Raw genomic sequence first — 15,086 nt, forward strand, 5'->3', positions numbered from 1 at the left:
TGGTTCCTGTATGCAGACCTTTGCTGACGGGCTCAAAGCCTTTAGGCTCAAGGTGCTGGGCTTGGGGGTTCTTGACCTCTCCCCACCAGGAGCAAGGTGCCTGCCTACAGCCCCAGCCGACGCCTTCTGTCCCCTGGGTCCCCAGCCGTGGCCCCTGCTCTCGAGCCACAAGAGTGGCTGCGGTGGGTGGGCAGGCCGGCGGCACAGAAGATGCCGGAAAGGGTCAGGCAGCAGACAGGGATGCCTTGTGCTTAGTGCAGCAGGCCTTCCACAGGGACGCGGAAGCCGTGAGGGCTGCCCTTCGGGTCTCTTTCCCCACGTGGCCTCTGAGCCTGCCCTCGAGTGCTCGGTGTGGACGTGAAGAGCTGCACACGGAGCGGGTCTGCAGCGGGGGAGGTGCCCAGGGGGCCCCCGCTGCGGGCCGGGCTGTGCCTCTGCCCGGGGGGGACAGAGCATCAGATCACAGGCCACGTGGGGGTGGCAGCACGGACCTCCCTAGGACAGCTGCTCACCAAGGGGGGCCCCGCATGTGGATGGGGGCTCCCGGGGGATCTGTGTTGTGGGAGGGATGTGTAGTTAAGTTTGGCTCTCTCATTTCCAGGAACTACTTGAATTTTGTCACAGAGGAGATGATCAATCCCTACAGGTATGAGTACGCACAGACTCGCTTACTTTAACGTGAGAGGAGGAAGCCTGGTTCTGTCTCAGACGAGAGCAGGAGGGGCGCTGGGGCAGGGTGCTGGCTTTGGCCCCACGCTGTCTGCAGGGTGGCCGTGTGACCTGGAACAAGGCTGCCCCGCGGGACCGGGGCCTGGGGCTGGAGGAGTTAAGTCACTGGCCCAGGTTCACACAGCCGTCCACCTGCCAGCTTCCGGCCCCTTACCCACGCTGGTGGCCGCCTTGCCGCTCACCGCCTTCCCCGCGCAGTGAGGCTCCGGCCCCGGCCCGTGTGTCAGATGGAGCACCCGCTCCCCACCATCCAGTCTGGCCCCGTGCCCGGCTGCCCTTGGATGATGTCCGCCTCCCCCTCCTTCCAGAAACCTGCCCCTGGCCATCATCATCTCCCTCCCCATCGTCACCCTGGTGTACGTGCTGACGAACCTGGCCTACTTCACCACACTGTCCACAGAGCAGATGCTGACGTCGGAGGCTGTGGCCGTGGTAAGACGCCACCTCTGAGCCCCTGACGCCGAGCAGACCAGGCCCCTCAGCCGCGAACCACACCCTCCTCGGAGGGGTCGAGCCGAGCTGTGCTTTGCCACCCCCAGACAGAGTAGGGCACTGGCTCTTCACCTGGGCTCACGGGAGATGCGGGGCTTTCAGGCAGTGGTGCCCAACCTCCCCCAGGCCAGCTGTAGGGCAGCACGTGGAGCAATTTGTCGAGCCGAGTATGGGTCTGGGGAAAGGGCGAGTCCCAGGCAAGCGGGGTGTCCAGCCCTGAGCGCGGGGTGGTGCAGCTGGGTGGCCTTCCCCCACCGGCAGCCCGGATGCATCCTGAGTCTCCTGTACTGGGCACCACGGCCCCTGGGTTCAGCGGAGGGTGCGACGTGCCCGGGCTGCGCCGAGGGGGCTGGCTGAGTGCCTCGTCAACCCCCAGGCCAAGCAGGGTGGCCCCAGAGCCAGGGGACTCCGCTCTTGCAACACCCACCCACTCTACCTTCTGGATAAACACCAAGTCCTGCTTGGGGGGAGGGGGTGCGGGGGACACTGGGGGCCCAGCCAGAGACAGCTGCGCTCCCTTGAGCGGATGGGCTGTGCTGATGGGGGGACACTGTGCACAGGACCCCCCTGGCATCACGTGGGGTGACAAGTGCCCGAGACTGGAGGGGACTGAGGCACAGGGCCCCGTGCTGAACCAGGTCCTGTCCCTGGGGCTGCCCCCCGAAGTCCAGACCCCGGGGGGGGTCACTCCGAGTACAGACTCACGATGAGCATGTGGGGAGCCGTGTAGGCAGAAGTGTGCCAGGGCCAGGCTGTGAGGACGGCCTGTCGTCCGGCCTGCGAGGCTGGAGCCCTGTGCTCGGGTGCCCGGGGCCGAGGGGCTCATGCTCACTGTGTGCCTAGGACTTCGGGAACTATCACCTGGGCGTCATGTCCTGGATCATCCCCGTCTTCGTGGGCCTGTCCTGCTTCGGCTCCGTCAATGGGTCCCTGTTCACGTCCTCTCGGTGAGCCCGCACCCAACACCCGCGCATCGCCCAGCTCTGGGGGAGAGGCAGGAGGCTCAGCTGGGGGGGGGGGGGGGCTGCTGCACACCGCCTTCCGACGTGTGCTCTAAGTTTTGTCTTGTCGTGTTTGAGGAATACAGAAATAAGGGAACCATGAACTCTGCTCTGCCCCCCGGTCCCCTGCCCAGAGGTGACATCTGTCTCCCTCTGGACTCTTTCACGGGTTCGTTTCAAAACCCTGCCCAGGGGGACTGGAGATGAGGAAGGCTGTCTTCCCCTTGCCAGCCGAGCCCCTCAGGGACGCCGGGAAGCCCACGCAGGGAGCCCGGCCCTTGGGATGGGCCCGCTCTGCTCCCTGCCCTGCCTGGGGGCGCATGGCGAGGAGGCTGAATGCCCACTGCTCTGTCCACAGGCTGTTCTTCGTGGGGGCCAGGGAGGGCCATCTGCCCTCCGTCCTGTCCATGATCCACCCCCAGCTCCTGACACCCATGCCGTCCCTCATCTTTACGGTAAGCGGGCAGTGCCGTCAGCATCCTGTCCTCCATCCCTGGACGATGGCTGGCGGGCCGAAGCAGGAGACTGCGTGTCCCTCGGGGCCCGTCCGGGCGGCTTCCCCGTGGAGGCCGGCGGCGGGAGGGAGGCTGCGCGTTCTCCACACGAAGCCTGTCGCGACCTCGCCTGCTGTCGGCTGGCTGCACGCTCGAGGCCGACACGGAGACACAAAGAACCTCCTCACCTCGTGCTTCACAGATTTTTTTTGTTTTTAATTCCAAAAATTACACGTAGTGGCCGTAAAACAGAAGACCTGGAAGCGGCGTGGAAGCGCGGGAAGGGGAGCTGCGGGGAGACGGCGGGGAGCGGGCCGCGCCTGTGTGCAGAGTGCGCGTTTGTCACGAGGTGCCGTGTCTCTTGCAGTGCGTCATGACCCTGCTGTACGCCTTCTCCAGAGACATCTTCTCCGTCATCAACTTCTTCAGCTTCTTCAACTGGCTCTGCGTGGCCCTGGCCATCGCCGGGATGCTGTGGCTCCGCTACAAGAAGCCCGAACTGGAGCGGCCCATCAAGGTGAGCGGCCCGCCGGGCGGGGGCCCTGCAGAGCCACGCGCCTCGGAGACAGGGCCTGAGTGTCCGCCACTCACGGGCGCTGTGCCTTCAGGCACGTGGCCGGGCAAGCCCCCGTCCCTCCGTCTTCCCTCCGCCAACGAGGGGTCAGGGTACCCTCTCCGGAACCTTCTGGTAAGGCTCGAGCCAGTTGTGTGTGAACGTTTTTCCAAACTAGACAGAGTTAACTAGTTCACGTGATGGCCATTATTGGGAACCTCTTGAGTGCTGACCACGTGATTCCAGGTGCTGGGGTTCATCAGAGAACAAATGAGACCCCTGAGTCCCCTAGAGCTTCTCTTTTAAGGAGGGCAGAAGTAAGCAAGAAACCCGCGTGCCAGGTGGGGGGTGATGAGCGCTGCAGGGCAGGTGGGCAGGCGAGGCCCTGACTGGCCTGGGGCAGCATTGAACCAGACGGCCGGGGAGGGGCAGGTGCCAGGGCAGGAGGGGAGACCAGCTGGGCTGCAGGTGGAGGTGCCCGCTGCGCCCGCCCTGGCCTTGGCCTGCCCAGGAGAAAGCAGGGTGCTGGCCCTTATCAGCCTGGGACTGGGGTCCAGCTTCCCAGGGGTGACCCTGTCTCTCCAAGAAGGCATCTCTCCACCCGCACATCTTGGCCAGCAGGCAGTCACTGGCTGGCAGCTCCTGTCCCTCGTGCAGCCCCTGCTGGCATGTGGGCCTCACAGTGGGCACCTGTCCGCGGGCCTCCTCCCTGGCTCCCCACCAAGCACCCTTGCAGAGGCCAGCAGGGTCTGGGACGGGTTCTTGGGGGGGGACCAAGGCAACCTCAGTGCCTGGGATCATCTCGGCCCTCGCTTGTCGGGGGCGCTGTCCCAGTGGGGCCGGCGGCGGGGGCGGCATGCCGTGTGGGCTGACTTAGTGGGACCCTCGCTCGTCCTTCACCTCCCCGGGGTTTCTGCCAGTGTGTAGACAGACGGCCGATTCTGGGTGTGGGTGAGCCGGCCCAGCAGAAGCGGGCGGGGGTGCGGGGAGCCGCGCGCCGGGCTGTGGGCGTGTCCGCGGCTCCTCCGCTTTGAATGCTGCGGGTGGGTAGCGCGCCCGTGGGGTGCAGCCCGCGGGGTGCAGCCCGCGGCCCCGCCTGTGCACAGAGGGCTGAAGAGGAGGGTGCCGCTGTGCGATTAGTGATTAGCGGGTGGCCACGGTCTTCCCAGAAGCACCGGGCCCCTCCTTTGGGTGGCAGTGGATCGGGTGCTGGGCCAAGGTCGCCACCCTGTGAGGGAAGCAGGAGGCTGACCTTCCCTGACCTTGGGACTCTTCAAGGGCCCAACCTGGTTGTTTCCATTTGCCTGTCAGCACTCTCTGTGCTTAGTTGCTGAGGGTGGTAGAGGTCTCCATCGTCAGGAGCCCCGCCGACTCGCCCAGGCCAACTCAGAAAACTACTCAGGCCAGAGCCAGTAGAGGCTAGAACAGGCCCCGGAGGTCAGAGCCGTTCTGAGCTCGGCCGGGACGCAGGAGTGGCTCGGAGCGGGGTGGGGGGCAGGGTGTGCCGAGGGCACGGGGGACGCACTGCGTTCAGCAGGGCGGACGGGACTCCGGACAGCAGGCCGTGGGAGATGTGGGACGGGACTGACGGACGACAGGCTGCCGGGCATCAGCCCCATCCCCGTCCCCGTCCCCAGGTGAACTTGGCCCTCCCCGTGTTCTTCATCCTGGCCTGCGTCTTCCTGATCGCCGTCTCCTTCTGGAAGACCCCTGTGGAGTGTGGCATTGGCTTCACCATCATCCTCAGCGGCCTGCCCGTCTACTTCTTTGGGGTCTGGTGGAAAAACAAGCCCAAGTGGCTCCTCCAAGGCATCTGTGAGTACCTTCATCCGCAGTCTGGGCCCCCCCACCCCAGAGCAGGGCCGTCTGCAGCTCTGGTCTAACCCTCCCAGCCCCTCGCCTCCCCCTGCCCCAGACCCCAGAGCGGGGCCCTCTTCAGCTTTGGTCTAACCCCCCAGACCCCAGAGCAGGGCCGTCTGCAGCTCTGGTCTAACCCTCCCATCCCTTCAGCCGGCAGCCCCCCGACCCCAGAGCGGGGCCATCTGCAGCTTTGGTCTAACCCTCCCATCTCTTCAGCTGGCACCCCCCCAGCCCCTCGCCTCCCCCCTTCCCAGACCCCAGAGCAGGGCTGTCTGCAGCTCTGGTCTAACCCCCCCATCCCTTCAGCCAGCACCCCCCAGACTCCAGAGCGGGGCCCTCTTCAGCTTTGGTCTAACCCCCCCATCCCTTCAGCCGGCACCCCCCAGACCCCAGAGCAGGGCCGTCTGCAGCTCTGGTCTAACCCTCCCAGCCCCTCGCCTCCCCCTGCCCCAGACCCCAGAGCAGGGCTGTCTGCAGCTCTGGTCTAACCCCCTCATCCGGGAGCAGCAGAGCGCCCACTGTCCCAGGTTCCAGGGTCAGCCAGGGGTGACGACAGGTGTGCGAGGCCCTGGCCGAGGGGCCGGCGGTGAGGCGTTCACGGCGCTGACCGAGGTTTGGGGCGCTGTGGTGGGTTTGGCAGTGACGTCCGGTCCACGTATTTCAGGGATAAGACGCTTAGCTTGGCACCAGCTAATCTCAGAACAAGGGATTCCAGAGAACCAGGCTGCTTTTGCCAAGTAATGAAATCCCACCGTCTGTCGCCAGCTTAAACACAGCCGGCTGACCTAGAAAGGCAGAAAGGACAATGCGGGATCCGGGACCGCCGTCCTGGGCTCCGTTCACAAGCCAAGCTTAGGACCCGTGACTGAAGCCACGTCGAATGTGGCCGGCTTCTGGGAGAGTCAGGGCGTCCACAGGCCTGCGCCCCAGTCACCACGTGCCACGTGGCCATCTGCGTTCTCACTGGTGCCCGCCTGTCGGTCATTTTGGTGAAGCTTTGCTTCCAGCCCAGCCCAGGGGCTCCCTGTCAGCCATCTTTCAGAACACACCACCCGAGGGCCTGAAGCAGGAGCCGCTCCATGCAGAAATCAGCCCCCAGAATGAGTGCTCGCAGACCCGTGGGTGACAGGTGTTGGTCGGGCCCCTGGTATACGCCCGCCTGCGAGCGGCAGTCATCCTGAGGAGGGTGTGCCTGGACCCTCCGTCCCACTGTGGCTGCTGAGAAGCCCGGGCTCTGAGCCGGGCTGAGGGCTGAGGTTCCTTGGCCACACCAGCTGGGCAGCTTGCACAGCGTTCGGCGCTTCTAACCTGCGGGCTGGTCCCCGCAGCAGGGAGGCCCACAGGCCCGGGGCAGATGTACACGCTTCGGGAGGTTTCAGAGAGAACGCTGGGTTTCTAGCCACTCTTGTAGCTTTGGGAGGTGCGGCTGCGGGGGACGGGGTGAGCTGCAGCCCATACCGCCCGGTGATGCCCACCCCCACCGAGCTAACCCAGCTGTTCCCTGCCCCCCACAGTTTCCACGACGGTCCTCTGCCAGAAGCTCATGCAGGTGGTGCCCCAGGAGACGTAAGCGAGAAGGACCAAGAAGCTGCCAGAAAGAAAACACACAAAGATGGTGTTGAAACATCTCATCACCTTGAAAAGCGACTCCAGTCCTGTCATCCAGGCAGCTCAGCTGAGCGCCCCGCACCGTTCCTCCAGCGGGTCAGGGGGCTGGGCCCCAGTGAAAACTGGTACGACTTTAGCCCCAGAAAGCGAACTTCTGTCTTAACCTTCGTGAGTGCAGCACCGAGAAGAGGCTGGGCCCCTGACCCTCCGCAGGCTGTTTGCCACCGTGGGCCCCGCTCCTTTCAGCCTTGGTTTATTTGTATTATTTTTTTAACTTAAATTTTGGGTCAAGTTGACGCCACCAAGATGATTATTTTCTCAAGCAATGAGGGGGAGTGGGGAGAGTTTTCCCCCTCGCCCCCCGCAGCACGATGTGCCTCCAAGGGACCAGGTCGGGTTGCGGAGCGCAGCGCCCAGCCTGGCCCGACATAGGCCCCCTGGAAGGGAGGGGTTCTGAGCACCAGACACTCCAGTCCCACTAGCAGAGCCACCAAGACTCAGGCCTCGCTGTGTGGACCTCCGAGTTGCACTGACAGACGGCCGCCCAGACCACGCGCTTGGCTTGCTTTTGTTGTTGTTGTAGATGTAGTGATTTTAGCAAAAACTAATCTCGGGACTTAGGTCTCTTTGCCTTAAAGACCCAAGGGTAGATCCCTCCCAGACCCCCCAGAAGAGAGCAGAGAAGGTCACCAGAACAGCTGCTTTCAGAGAGTGACGCCGGCCCTGACTCAGCAGAAGGCGGGTTCCTGCACCTGGTGCCTGCTGCCTGATCGGGGGGGCCGAGCAGAGGTCACGGGCACCCAGACCACCCCGAGCTCCCACCCACGTGCTCCCCCCGGGACGCGCTGGGCTTCTGGCTTCGTACATCCCACCCCAGACACCCGCGTGAGCGGAGCCACAATGGCAGGACGACTCGGATGTGGGCTGTGGGTCGCGCGGCCTCCGGGCTGTCCCACATCCGGTACTGGGACTGACGGAGGGTTGTTCCTGGCGAAGACTCACACTCGAAACGTAGAACAAACCAGGCAAGAACGGCAGACACCATGACTGGGAGTCCTCAAGGACTTCCAGCCAGGTAGTCTCTCGAGACAATCCCTCCCTGGGCCTGAAGAACTGACTCCAGCAAGCCGCCTGGAGCTGGCTCCGTTTCCTGGTGGGGGAGCCCCCCCCCCCCCCCCCGCCAGGCGGACTCCGCTGCTGGGATGCTGGGCTCTCGCTGCACCTGCTCCCAGGGCTGTCCTGACCCCTCGGGCTTTTCTCTTTGCGCTGCCCATGCTGCTTTCCTCGGGCCTGGCCGCTGAGGCCAGTGCGGCCGGCGAGCTGGGCCCTCGGGCATCGGGCTGCAGCCGGAGGAGCTTCTTCAGCCCCCAGGGCCACGTGAGCTTGGCGTGGCCAGCCTGCCGCCAGGACCCAGAACAACCTGAAAGCAGCTCAGGAGGCCGGCAAGGCGGCCCGTCATCCATCCTGCCTGCTCTGTGCCTGGGCACGGTGCGGCTCTGGGAGGGATGCGGGGAGCCAAGGGGCCTGGGCAGCCTGCCCGTGGCGGCCTGGTCCCCCAGCCTGCGGGGATGGATGGGGGCCGGGGTCTCCTCTCACGCAGGCAGGTCAGAGGCCTGCGGGCGGCCCAGGCCCCCCCCCGGGGGGCGCCCCCCCCCCCCCCCCCCCAGCCCAGGGGCCCCCTCCGACGGCGCCCCAGACGCCAGGCACACTTCCATGGTGGTGTTCTGGGCAAGGCAGAGACTCCGCTTTTTCTGACCACTCTCTACTGACAGGTGTCCCGAGCACACGTATCTGTTGGGCTTCGTTTATTTATTATTTTTTTTTAAAGCAAACCGTGTTGTAACCAGCAAGCGTTTGCTCGTGGGCCTGCTGTTTTATCTTGTCCTAACGTGTCACTAACTTAAAGGATGCTGTGGGCACCATGTGTATTTATTTGCGGGGTTGGCGGCCGCCCTTGCTGGTGCATGGTATTCCCGCTGTCCTGGCAGCCCCGTGTGTCCCGGCCACGGCAGCCCAGCCGGGACGCCTGCTGCAGAATGGTGTGTGGGTGGCCTAACGTCTCTTTCTCTTTTCCCTTCAATGGCTAACCTGTTGACTTGGCTGGTTCAGGGTGGGGAGTCTGGGCTTTTTGTGTGCGGGGTTTTTCGTTGGTTTTTGAAGAAAAACAATCTTAAATACTACTGGTGGTCTTCTGTGTCTTTTGTTCAGCGCCAGATTCTGGGTGTAGGAATGACCCTGGGTGTTGTCCCCATGGAGGGGGTTGATCGTGCACCTCTTGGCCCACCTCATTCATTCACCAGCGTGGTCTCCTAGAGGCCGGCAGCGTGGGAAGCCCACCACGGTGGCCACAGCCCCTGTCTCGGGATGGGTGGTGAAGGCCCGGAAGGAGGCCAGGGGCTGGGTGAGAGTTCAGATCTGCCTCTCGGAGGGAGCGTTGTGTGGCCTCGGGCCTGCAGGCGGCGGGGACTGCTGCCGGGCCGGCACCCCGAGGGCAGGGGAGGCACATACCAGCTTGGAGTCAAGAGGAAGGGCCAAGCCCTTCCCTCATTCCCACGACAGACACCCGAGTCTCTCATCGAGCCCCGGGGTGGAGCGGGGCTGCAGGCCACACCACTCCTCCACGGACGACACGGAACTCTGGCACACTGCATCTGAGTGTTAGCGTTCTCACGGGGCCTCAAGGACGGGCGGGCAAGGGTCTGCCAGGGTGGGAAGGGCTTTGTGGGGCGGCCACGGCCTGAACCTTGGGTCTGCAGGTCTGGGTGCTCAGTGAGGGGGTTTCCGCCCCGTTCCTCAGACGGGCTTGTGGGGGGGGAGTGCCGCCTGCTGCCACCCGACGACACCAGGGCCTCCTGACCCCGCCTGTGCACCCCCGCACACTGAGCCCCAAAGCCGAGCGGGTAGGGGGCTGCATGGGCGGGGTGCCCAGAGCTGCTGCCCCCGCTGGACACCCTCCCACCCTGCCCCTGAGGGCCAGGGGCCCACGATGGTCCACACTCCCGCCCAAGCACCGTGCCGCTCCCGTCTGCTCCAGGGAGCCCCGCTAAACTCAGCTCGTGCTGCGTCCAGGAGCGTGCAGAAATCCCACATCCGTTCGCAGGGAAGCAGGTGGGAAACCTGTGGCCCCAGCCCCGGCCCAGGGACAGCTGTCCTTGACGAAATAGGGTCTCGATGCTGCAAAGGATGGTGCTCAGACCAACCACAGCGGACCGAGGTCCCGCTCTTCTTGTGAGGGGCGGAGGGGGGGGGGAGGGACATGGAGGCAGGGAGACCAGAGAGGAAGGGAGGGAGTGGGGAGAGGGGTCCACAAGGTGGGGGTACTAGGCACTCCATGCCACAACCTGCATCCACTGCCCCGTGTGCAAGGGGAGGACTATTGTGTTCGGAGGAGCCGTGGGGAGGCGGGGAGCAACGCTGGTGCTATGGGAGACTTCTCGCGGTTCCCCGGGTCCTAGGAAATCCTGCCAGGCTCCCCAGATTCACCGGGCGCCTGTATGAAGAGCTGGTGAGGGGTTTAGAGGGGTCAGGCCAGCAGCAGCGAGACAGGGACCGTTGCCCGTGGAATTAGCCAGAACCTAGTGAGTGTAGGGTTTCTGCAGGCTGTGGGAATAGGGGTCCGGCAAGGGGAACGGGGATTCTGAGCTGAGGGGGTGGGGCGACCCCTGGGCCAGGTGGGAGAGCTCGGGAACCTTGGGGTGTCACAAGGACCCCAGGGAGGGAGTGTGTGCCTGCTTCCAGACAAGACCCTTTCTGAGCATCCCAAATACACTACCCTTCTGTGGCCTCCAGAGTCCCATAAACCCTTACCCCGCCCCCCCAACCACTGAACAGCCTCCAGAGATGGTGAGGGTGGGAGGGGCCCTGAGCCCACATCCTTTGGTCCGGTCCCCGTGAAAGCAGGCAGACCCTCTCCCCTGCACGCACACGGGGTGCCCACACCAGAGGTATTGCTTGGGGGCCCAGGCGCCCTTCACCCTGCAGCCAGAAAGTTCTAAATTCCTGCATTCCAAACACGCCGAGCGCTGCCCTCTGTACTTCTTGGGGTCCAGTTCAGGCAAGACCCAGACCCTTCTCTTCCAGCCGGAGGGTGACTCCATGCCGCCAACAGGAGCCCCACCGTGTGATTAAAGTCGGAGGCTTACAGCACACACACCCACAGCGCCCGGGTGAGCGGATCACTCACAGAGCGAGTCTCTACCAGTTCCCCTGGAGAGCAAATCCTGTCCGGGTCAGAGAGGGCGTGGAAGGCTCCAGAAGATCCCTCTCGCTCAGCAGCCTCTGTGCAAGCTGTCTGGAGAGCGGTACGTGGGCCCCAGGGAGGCTCTTCTCCCCGCAAAGGGGGCCTCGGGGCCCAGAGTCAAGACGTGGGTCCATCCCTGCCCACCTGTGGCCCCGCCCGTCCCTCCTGGGGGAGGCCGCCCTCCGAAGCCCTTGGACAGCCCCTGGCTGGAGGTTGGGAAAGCAGCGTGTGGACAATCCCCGACCCCGAGGTCAGCCAGGCTGCTCCTCCTCCTGATGAGCCGCTCCAACTATTACACAACCGACGGCTGACTTCAATCTTCCGGGAGCACTTGCCTGGCCTTCCCCGAGGGCCCACCTGTGTCCTCCTGGGCAGCCAGGGCGCTGGGAGGGTGTCCCTGGACATGATGGCTGCCCCGTCCTGTTCCTCTCGCTCTGGCGACCTTTCTCCCGGTTGTGGCGCCCGCGTGGACGGCTCGGCCTCGCTCTCAAGGAGCCACGTTGGGGCTTGGGGGCTGCGTCCAGCCTTCTTCCACTGAAGCTGCTATTGTTTGATTTCTGGGCTCGGCTCAGGCCCTCCCTTGCGGATAGCAGCGATTCCCACAGGGAGGGATTTGTCAAATAAAACCTGAGTCTGGACTGTCTGGACTGTCTGGACTGAGTAAGGAAAGACTTTATTTGGAAGGGCTGGGCCGTTGCGGTTTGGACTGTGAGCTTGCCAGCGCCCGGGGGACAGGCCAGGGTTTCTCTTCTGGAGGGCGGCCGGGAGAGACCGGGGCAGAGCAGGCGTCCCCCTACCCGGAGGCCGTCTGCTGGCTCGCCCTGAGGGGGACCAGGGCCAGGGGTCTGGGGAGGAAGGGAGGCCAAAGCACAGTCTGGTTAACGAGCATTTTGTTCCGGTGGATCGATGGGGTCATCACTGCCGAGACACAGAGGGAGTTTGAGGACCTTTGTCCGACCTGGTCACCGGAGAGTGTCCTCTGGTCGTCGGGGAAGGGGGTCCCTGGCGGTGAGCTGTTTCCAGAATATGAAGGGAGAGGGCTTGTGAGCCCCGGTTGTCCTCCAGGGTGGGAGACCTCACTGAGGTTCAGCAGCCTGCAAAGGAGGACGGGGCTGTCGTGGTCTGCACCTGGACACATTGCCCTCACCCCGGCCACCTGTCGCCTCTGTCACCGGGCCCCACTGCCGGCCCCCTTCATGGGGCCCCACACGTGCCAATCCCGGCCATGTTTTCCTCCCTTCTCAGGGGCTCCTGCTGGCCACAGAGCACACGGTTCTGTGAGTGGACATAGTGGGCGCTCGCCACCGCCAAGCTTCCCATCGGGTCGGGGAGACACGTTCATCTGGCTTCATGAGCGATCGGGGTTGAAATTAGAGGTGCACACCCCACAGGGAAGTAGGAATGGGTGTCGAGGCCAGTGGATCCGTAGGAAGCTGGTGCGGGATGGGTCCAAGCACACAGTGGAGTATGACGCAGCTACGAAAGCTGACCGTGGGGACGAGCGTGTCCTCACCTCGACACAGGCGAGTGTGCCAGAAACCACTGAATTGTGAACTTCATGTGCTGGATGGTACAGCCTGTGAACAGAGCACATCACCACGTGGAACCAGCAAGATGCAGAAAGGTGGCCAGTGTGCCACCATTTTTATTAAAAAGGAGGTAACAGGGGCGCCTGGGTGGCTCAGTCGGTAAAGCGTCTGCCTTGGGCTCAAGTCATGATCCCAGAGTCCTGGGATCGAGCCCCACATCAGGCTCCCTGCTCTACAGGGAGTCTGCTTCTCCCTCTCCCTCTGCCTCTCCACCCCCTGCTCGTGCTCTCTCTCAAATAAATAAAATAAAATCTTAAAAGAAAAGGTGGAAAGAGTATACAAATATGTTTCTCTGAGGTCGGAAGATCTCTGGGAGAGTCTGTGGAAATCAGCCACCTCGGGAACCTCCAGGTAGGGAACTGGAAGTCCTGATGATGTGGCAGGAAAAGGGATTTTTGCCTTGTGCCCTTTTGCTCCTTGTGGGTCTGGAATCACGTGGATGATTCACCCATTCACGAAAACAATATTTTTAAATGAGCTTTTACAAATCAGCAGGCTCTCTGGGACGCCAGCACTGTTCTGTGTGTGATCTGGGTGGTGCAAATTAATTGTGCTGTGAAGGGTTGTGCCCTTTCTACACAGTCTTTAAAGTGTGCACTGGGCATGTTGCTGCCTGGCCTCTGCCTTGATCTCGCTGTCTGTGCTCCATGTGCCCCGCAGACCACAGTATCCACCCTCCCACGTGTGAGGATGGGGCGTTGGCGTCCCTTCTCTCCAGCCCTGGCCATGAACTCCTCGCTCATCAGGAGCTAGACAGGAGGCTCTGGGGGGCCCCAGTGATATGGGTGCGGGGAGGGGCGGGCAGTGACAAGGGACTCATTTGTGTTGGCAGATTCCCAGGCTGGTGGGAAATGGGGCCAGCATTCAGTCCTTCCCAGGTCCTGGGGGTCACCTGCCACCTTGAGCCCTTTTCCTGCCTTCTGAGGCTCGGCTCCTCCAGTAGAGACTCCAAGAGCCCATCAGGAGGGACCAGATATGCCTGAGACATCAGCAAGCCCGCTCTCATTGATTCTACACCTCTGCTTCTATCTTGCTGAGGCTTCTTCGGCCGGGAGGGTCAGGACCTCTCGGGGACCTTCGTGGCGCCCCAGGAGAGGGTTATGAAGCCCCGGCTGGGATGACCTTCGGGGCTCCACACCAGGAGGCCCCACCTCGCTGTCCCGGGCAGCCACCCTGGGCGGACTCCTCCACCTTCTCCCTGAGCGGCTCTCAGCCCTGACCGGGCTTGCTTCTGTAGGGCTGACTCATTGCTACTTGACAGGCTTGGCAGTATGACGAAGATGGCTCAAGGAACTGGCCACATCCCCAGGCTACCATGAGTTAGAATCACAAACTCAGAAAGTCAAAGAGCTGCACCAAGACCATTTTACAGATGGAGAAACTGAGGCAGACAGCGAGCGAGAGAGCATGAGAGTGGAAGGCCCTCGGTCTGGTAAGAGTGTGAACCCCTGCTAGGATTTCATCCTCTCCGCCAAACACAATGATCTCACTGCTTTCCCTAATTGCATATTTTTGAACAGCTGATATATGCAAATGCGCACAACTCAACGGTCCTCAGGTGTGTATTGAAAGCAGGTTTCCGGCCCCCTCCCCCTGGTTCTCTTCCCAGGCTTCCAGGGTCCTTACAGCCTATTCAGAAGGACGCAGAGCACACAGGGGCCACTAATGAAGTGATGGCAATGAGCTTAAGCAGTGGGCTTAGACGGGTACATCCTAGGGTACACCTGTGGAAGGCTGGAAGGAGAAGAGCCGTCCCCCTCCCCACAGCTGTTCTTAAGAAGGGAAGGGGGAGGCGCACAAACCAGCCCGTGGGGTCTTGCAGGCTGGGGAAACATCCAGAGCTGATTCATGGGAGGACAATGTGTGAGCTCTTACAGAAGGAGGCGATCTGACCACTAGGGCCAGACCTGGATGTTCAGGAGGGTCTAGGGGGTGGGACTTTCTAGATGGGCAGGTCCGGAGCCATGAGGTAGGGCAGAAGCATTCAGGCTGCTGGTTTCATGGATCCTCGTTCCCCAAAGACAGGAAGACCAGCGGCTGGACTTCTCAGGCTGGACTGCCGTCCTCAGAGGAGCTGGTAAGTTACTCTCAGGCCATGTGGGGTGTGGGATGCCTGCAGGGAGGCCACAGTTGCTGTCCTGAGCCCTGTTTGTCCCCCGCTTCTACCCTTGCCTCAGTGAACACGCGGAAGGTGTCAGGAGCAAACACGAAGGTGCATAATGCGGCGCCTACTGCCTTTGACACAAAGATCCGGCTCCTTAAATGCTCAGGGCCTCGCACATCGGCCACCTGCCTACTTTCCTAAACATTGTGGAACCACCTCGCCCTCCGTCTGCATTCCAGGCCGTGACGGCCTTCTTCCATTGCTGGAACGTTCTGTGCCTGGGACACACCTCAGGGCGTTTGTACGTGCTGTTTCCACACTGAGCTGCTCTTCCCACCGCCTCGCCCACTAAGTGCTGCTCTCCTCCCACCGAGCACCTCCAAGCTGCTCCCTGGACGCAGAGCCTTCTCTCCACC

General features: G+C 62.9%; 1 protein-coding gene across 1 annotated transcript in view; it reads left to right on the forward strand.

The window, feature by feature from the left end:
• Window positions 1-7,326, forward strand: part of SLC7A5 (solute carrier family 7 member 5) — a 31,561-nt gene extending 24,235 nt beyond the window's left edge. Inside the window, exons 4-10 of the mRNA XM_035024629.1 lie at window positions 602-646; window positions 1,038-1,161; window positions 2,065-2,168; window positions 2,581-2,677; window positions 3,084-3,233; window positions 4,907-5,084; window positions 6,644-7,326. Of these exons, the coding sequence (XP_034880520.1) occupies window positions 602-646; window positions 1,038-1,161; window positions 2,065-2,168; window positions 2,581-2,677; window positions 3,084-3,233; window positions 4,907-5,084; window positions 6,644-6,699 (754 nt within the window). The 3' untranslated portion in view covers window positions 6,700-7,326. The remainder of the gene's footprint in view (window positions 1-601; window positions 647-1,037; window positions 1,162-2,064; window positions 2,169-2,580; window positions 2,678-3,083; window positions 3,234-4,906; window positions 5,085-6,643) is intronic.
• The last annotated feature ends 7,760 nt before the right edge of the window (window positions 7,327-15,086 follow it).

Source organism: Mirounga leonina, unplaced genomic scaffold (assembly GCF_011800145.1).
Source record: "Mirounga leonina isolate KUSES-001 unplaced genomic scaffold, KU_Mleo_1.0 Mir_180, whole genome shotgun sequence".
Lineage (NCBI taxonomy): Eukaryota > Metazoa > Chordata > Mammalia > Carnivora > Phocidae > Mirounga > Mirounga leonina.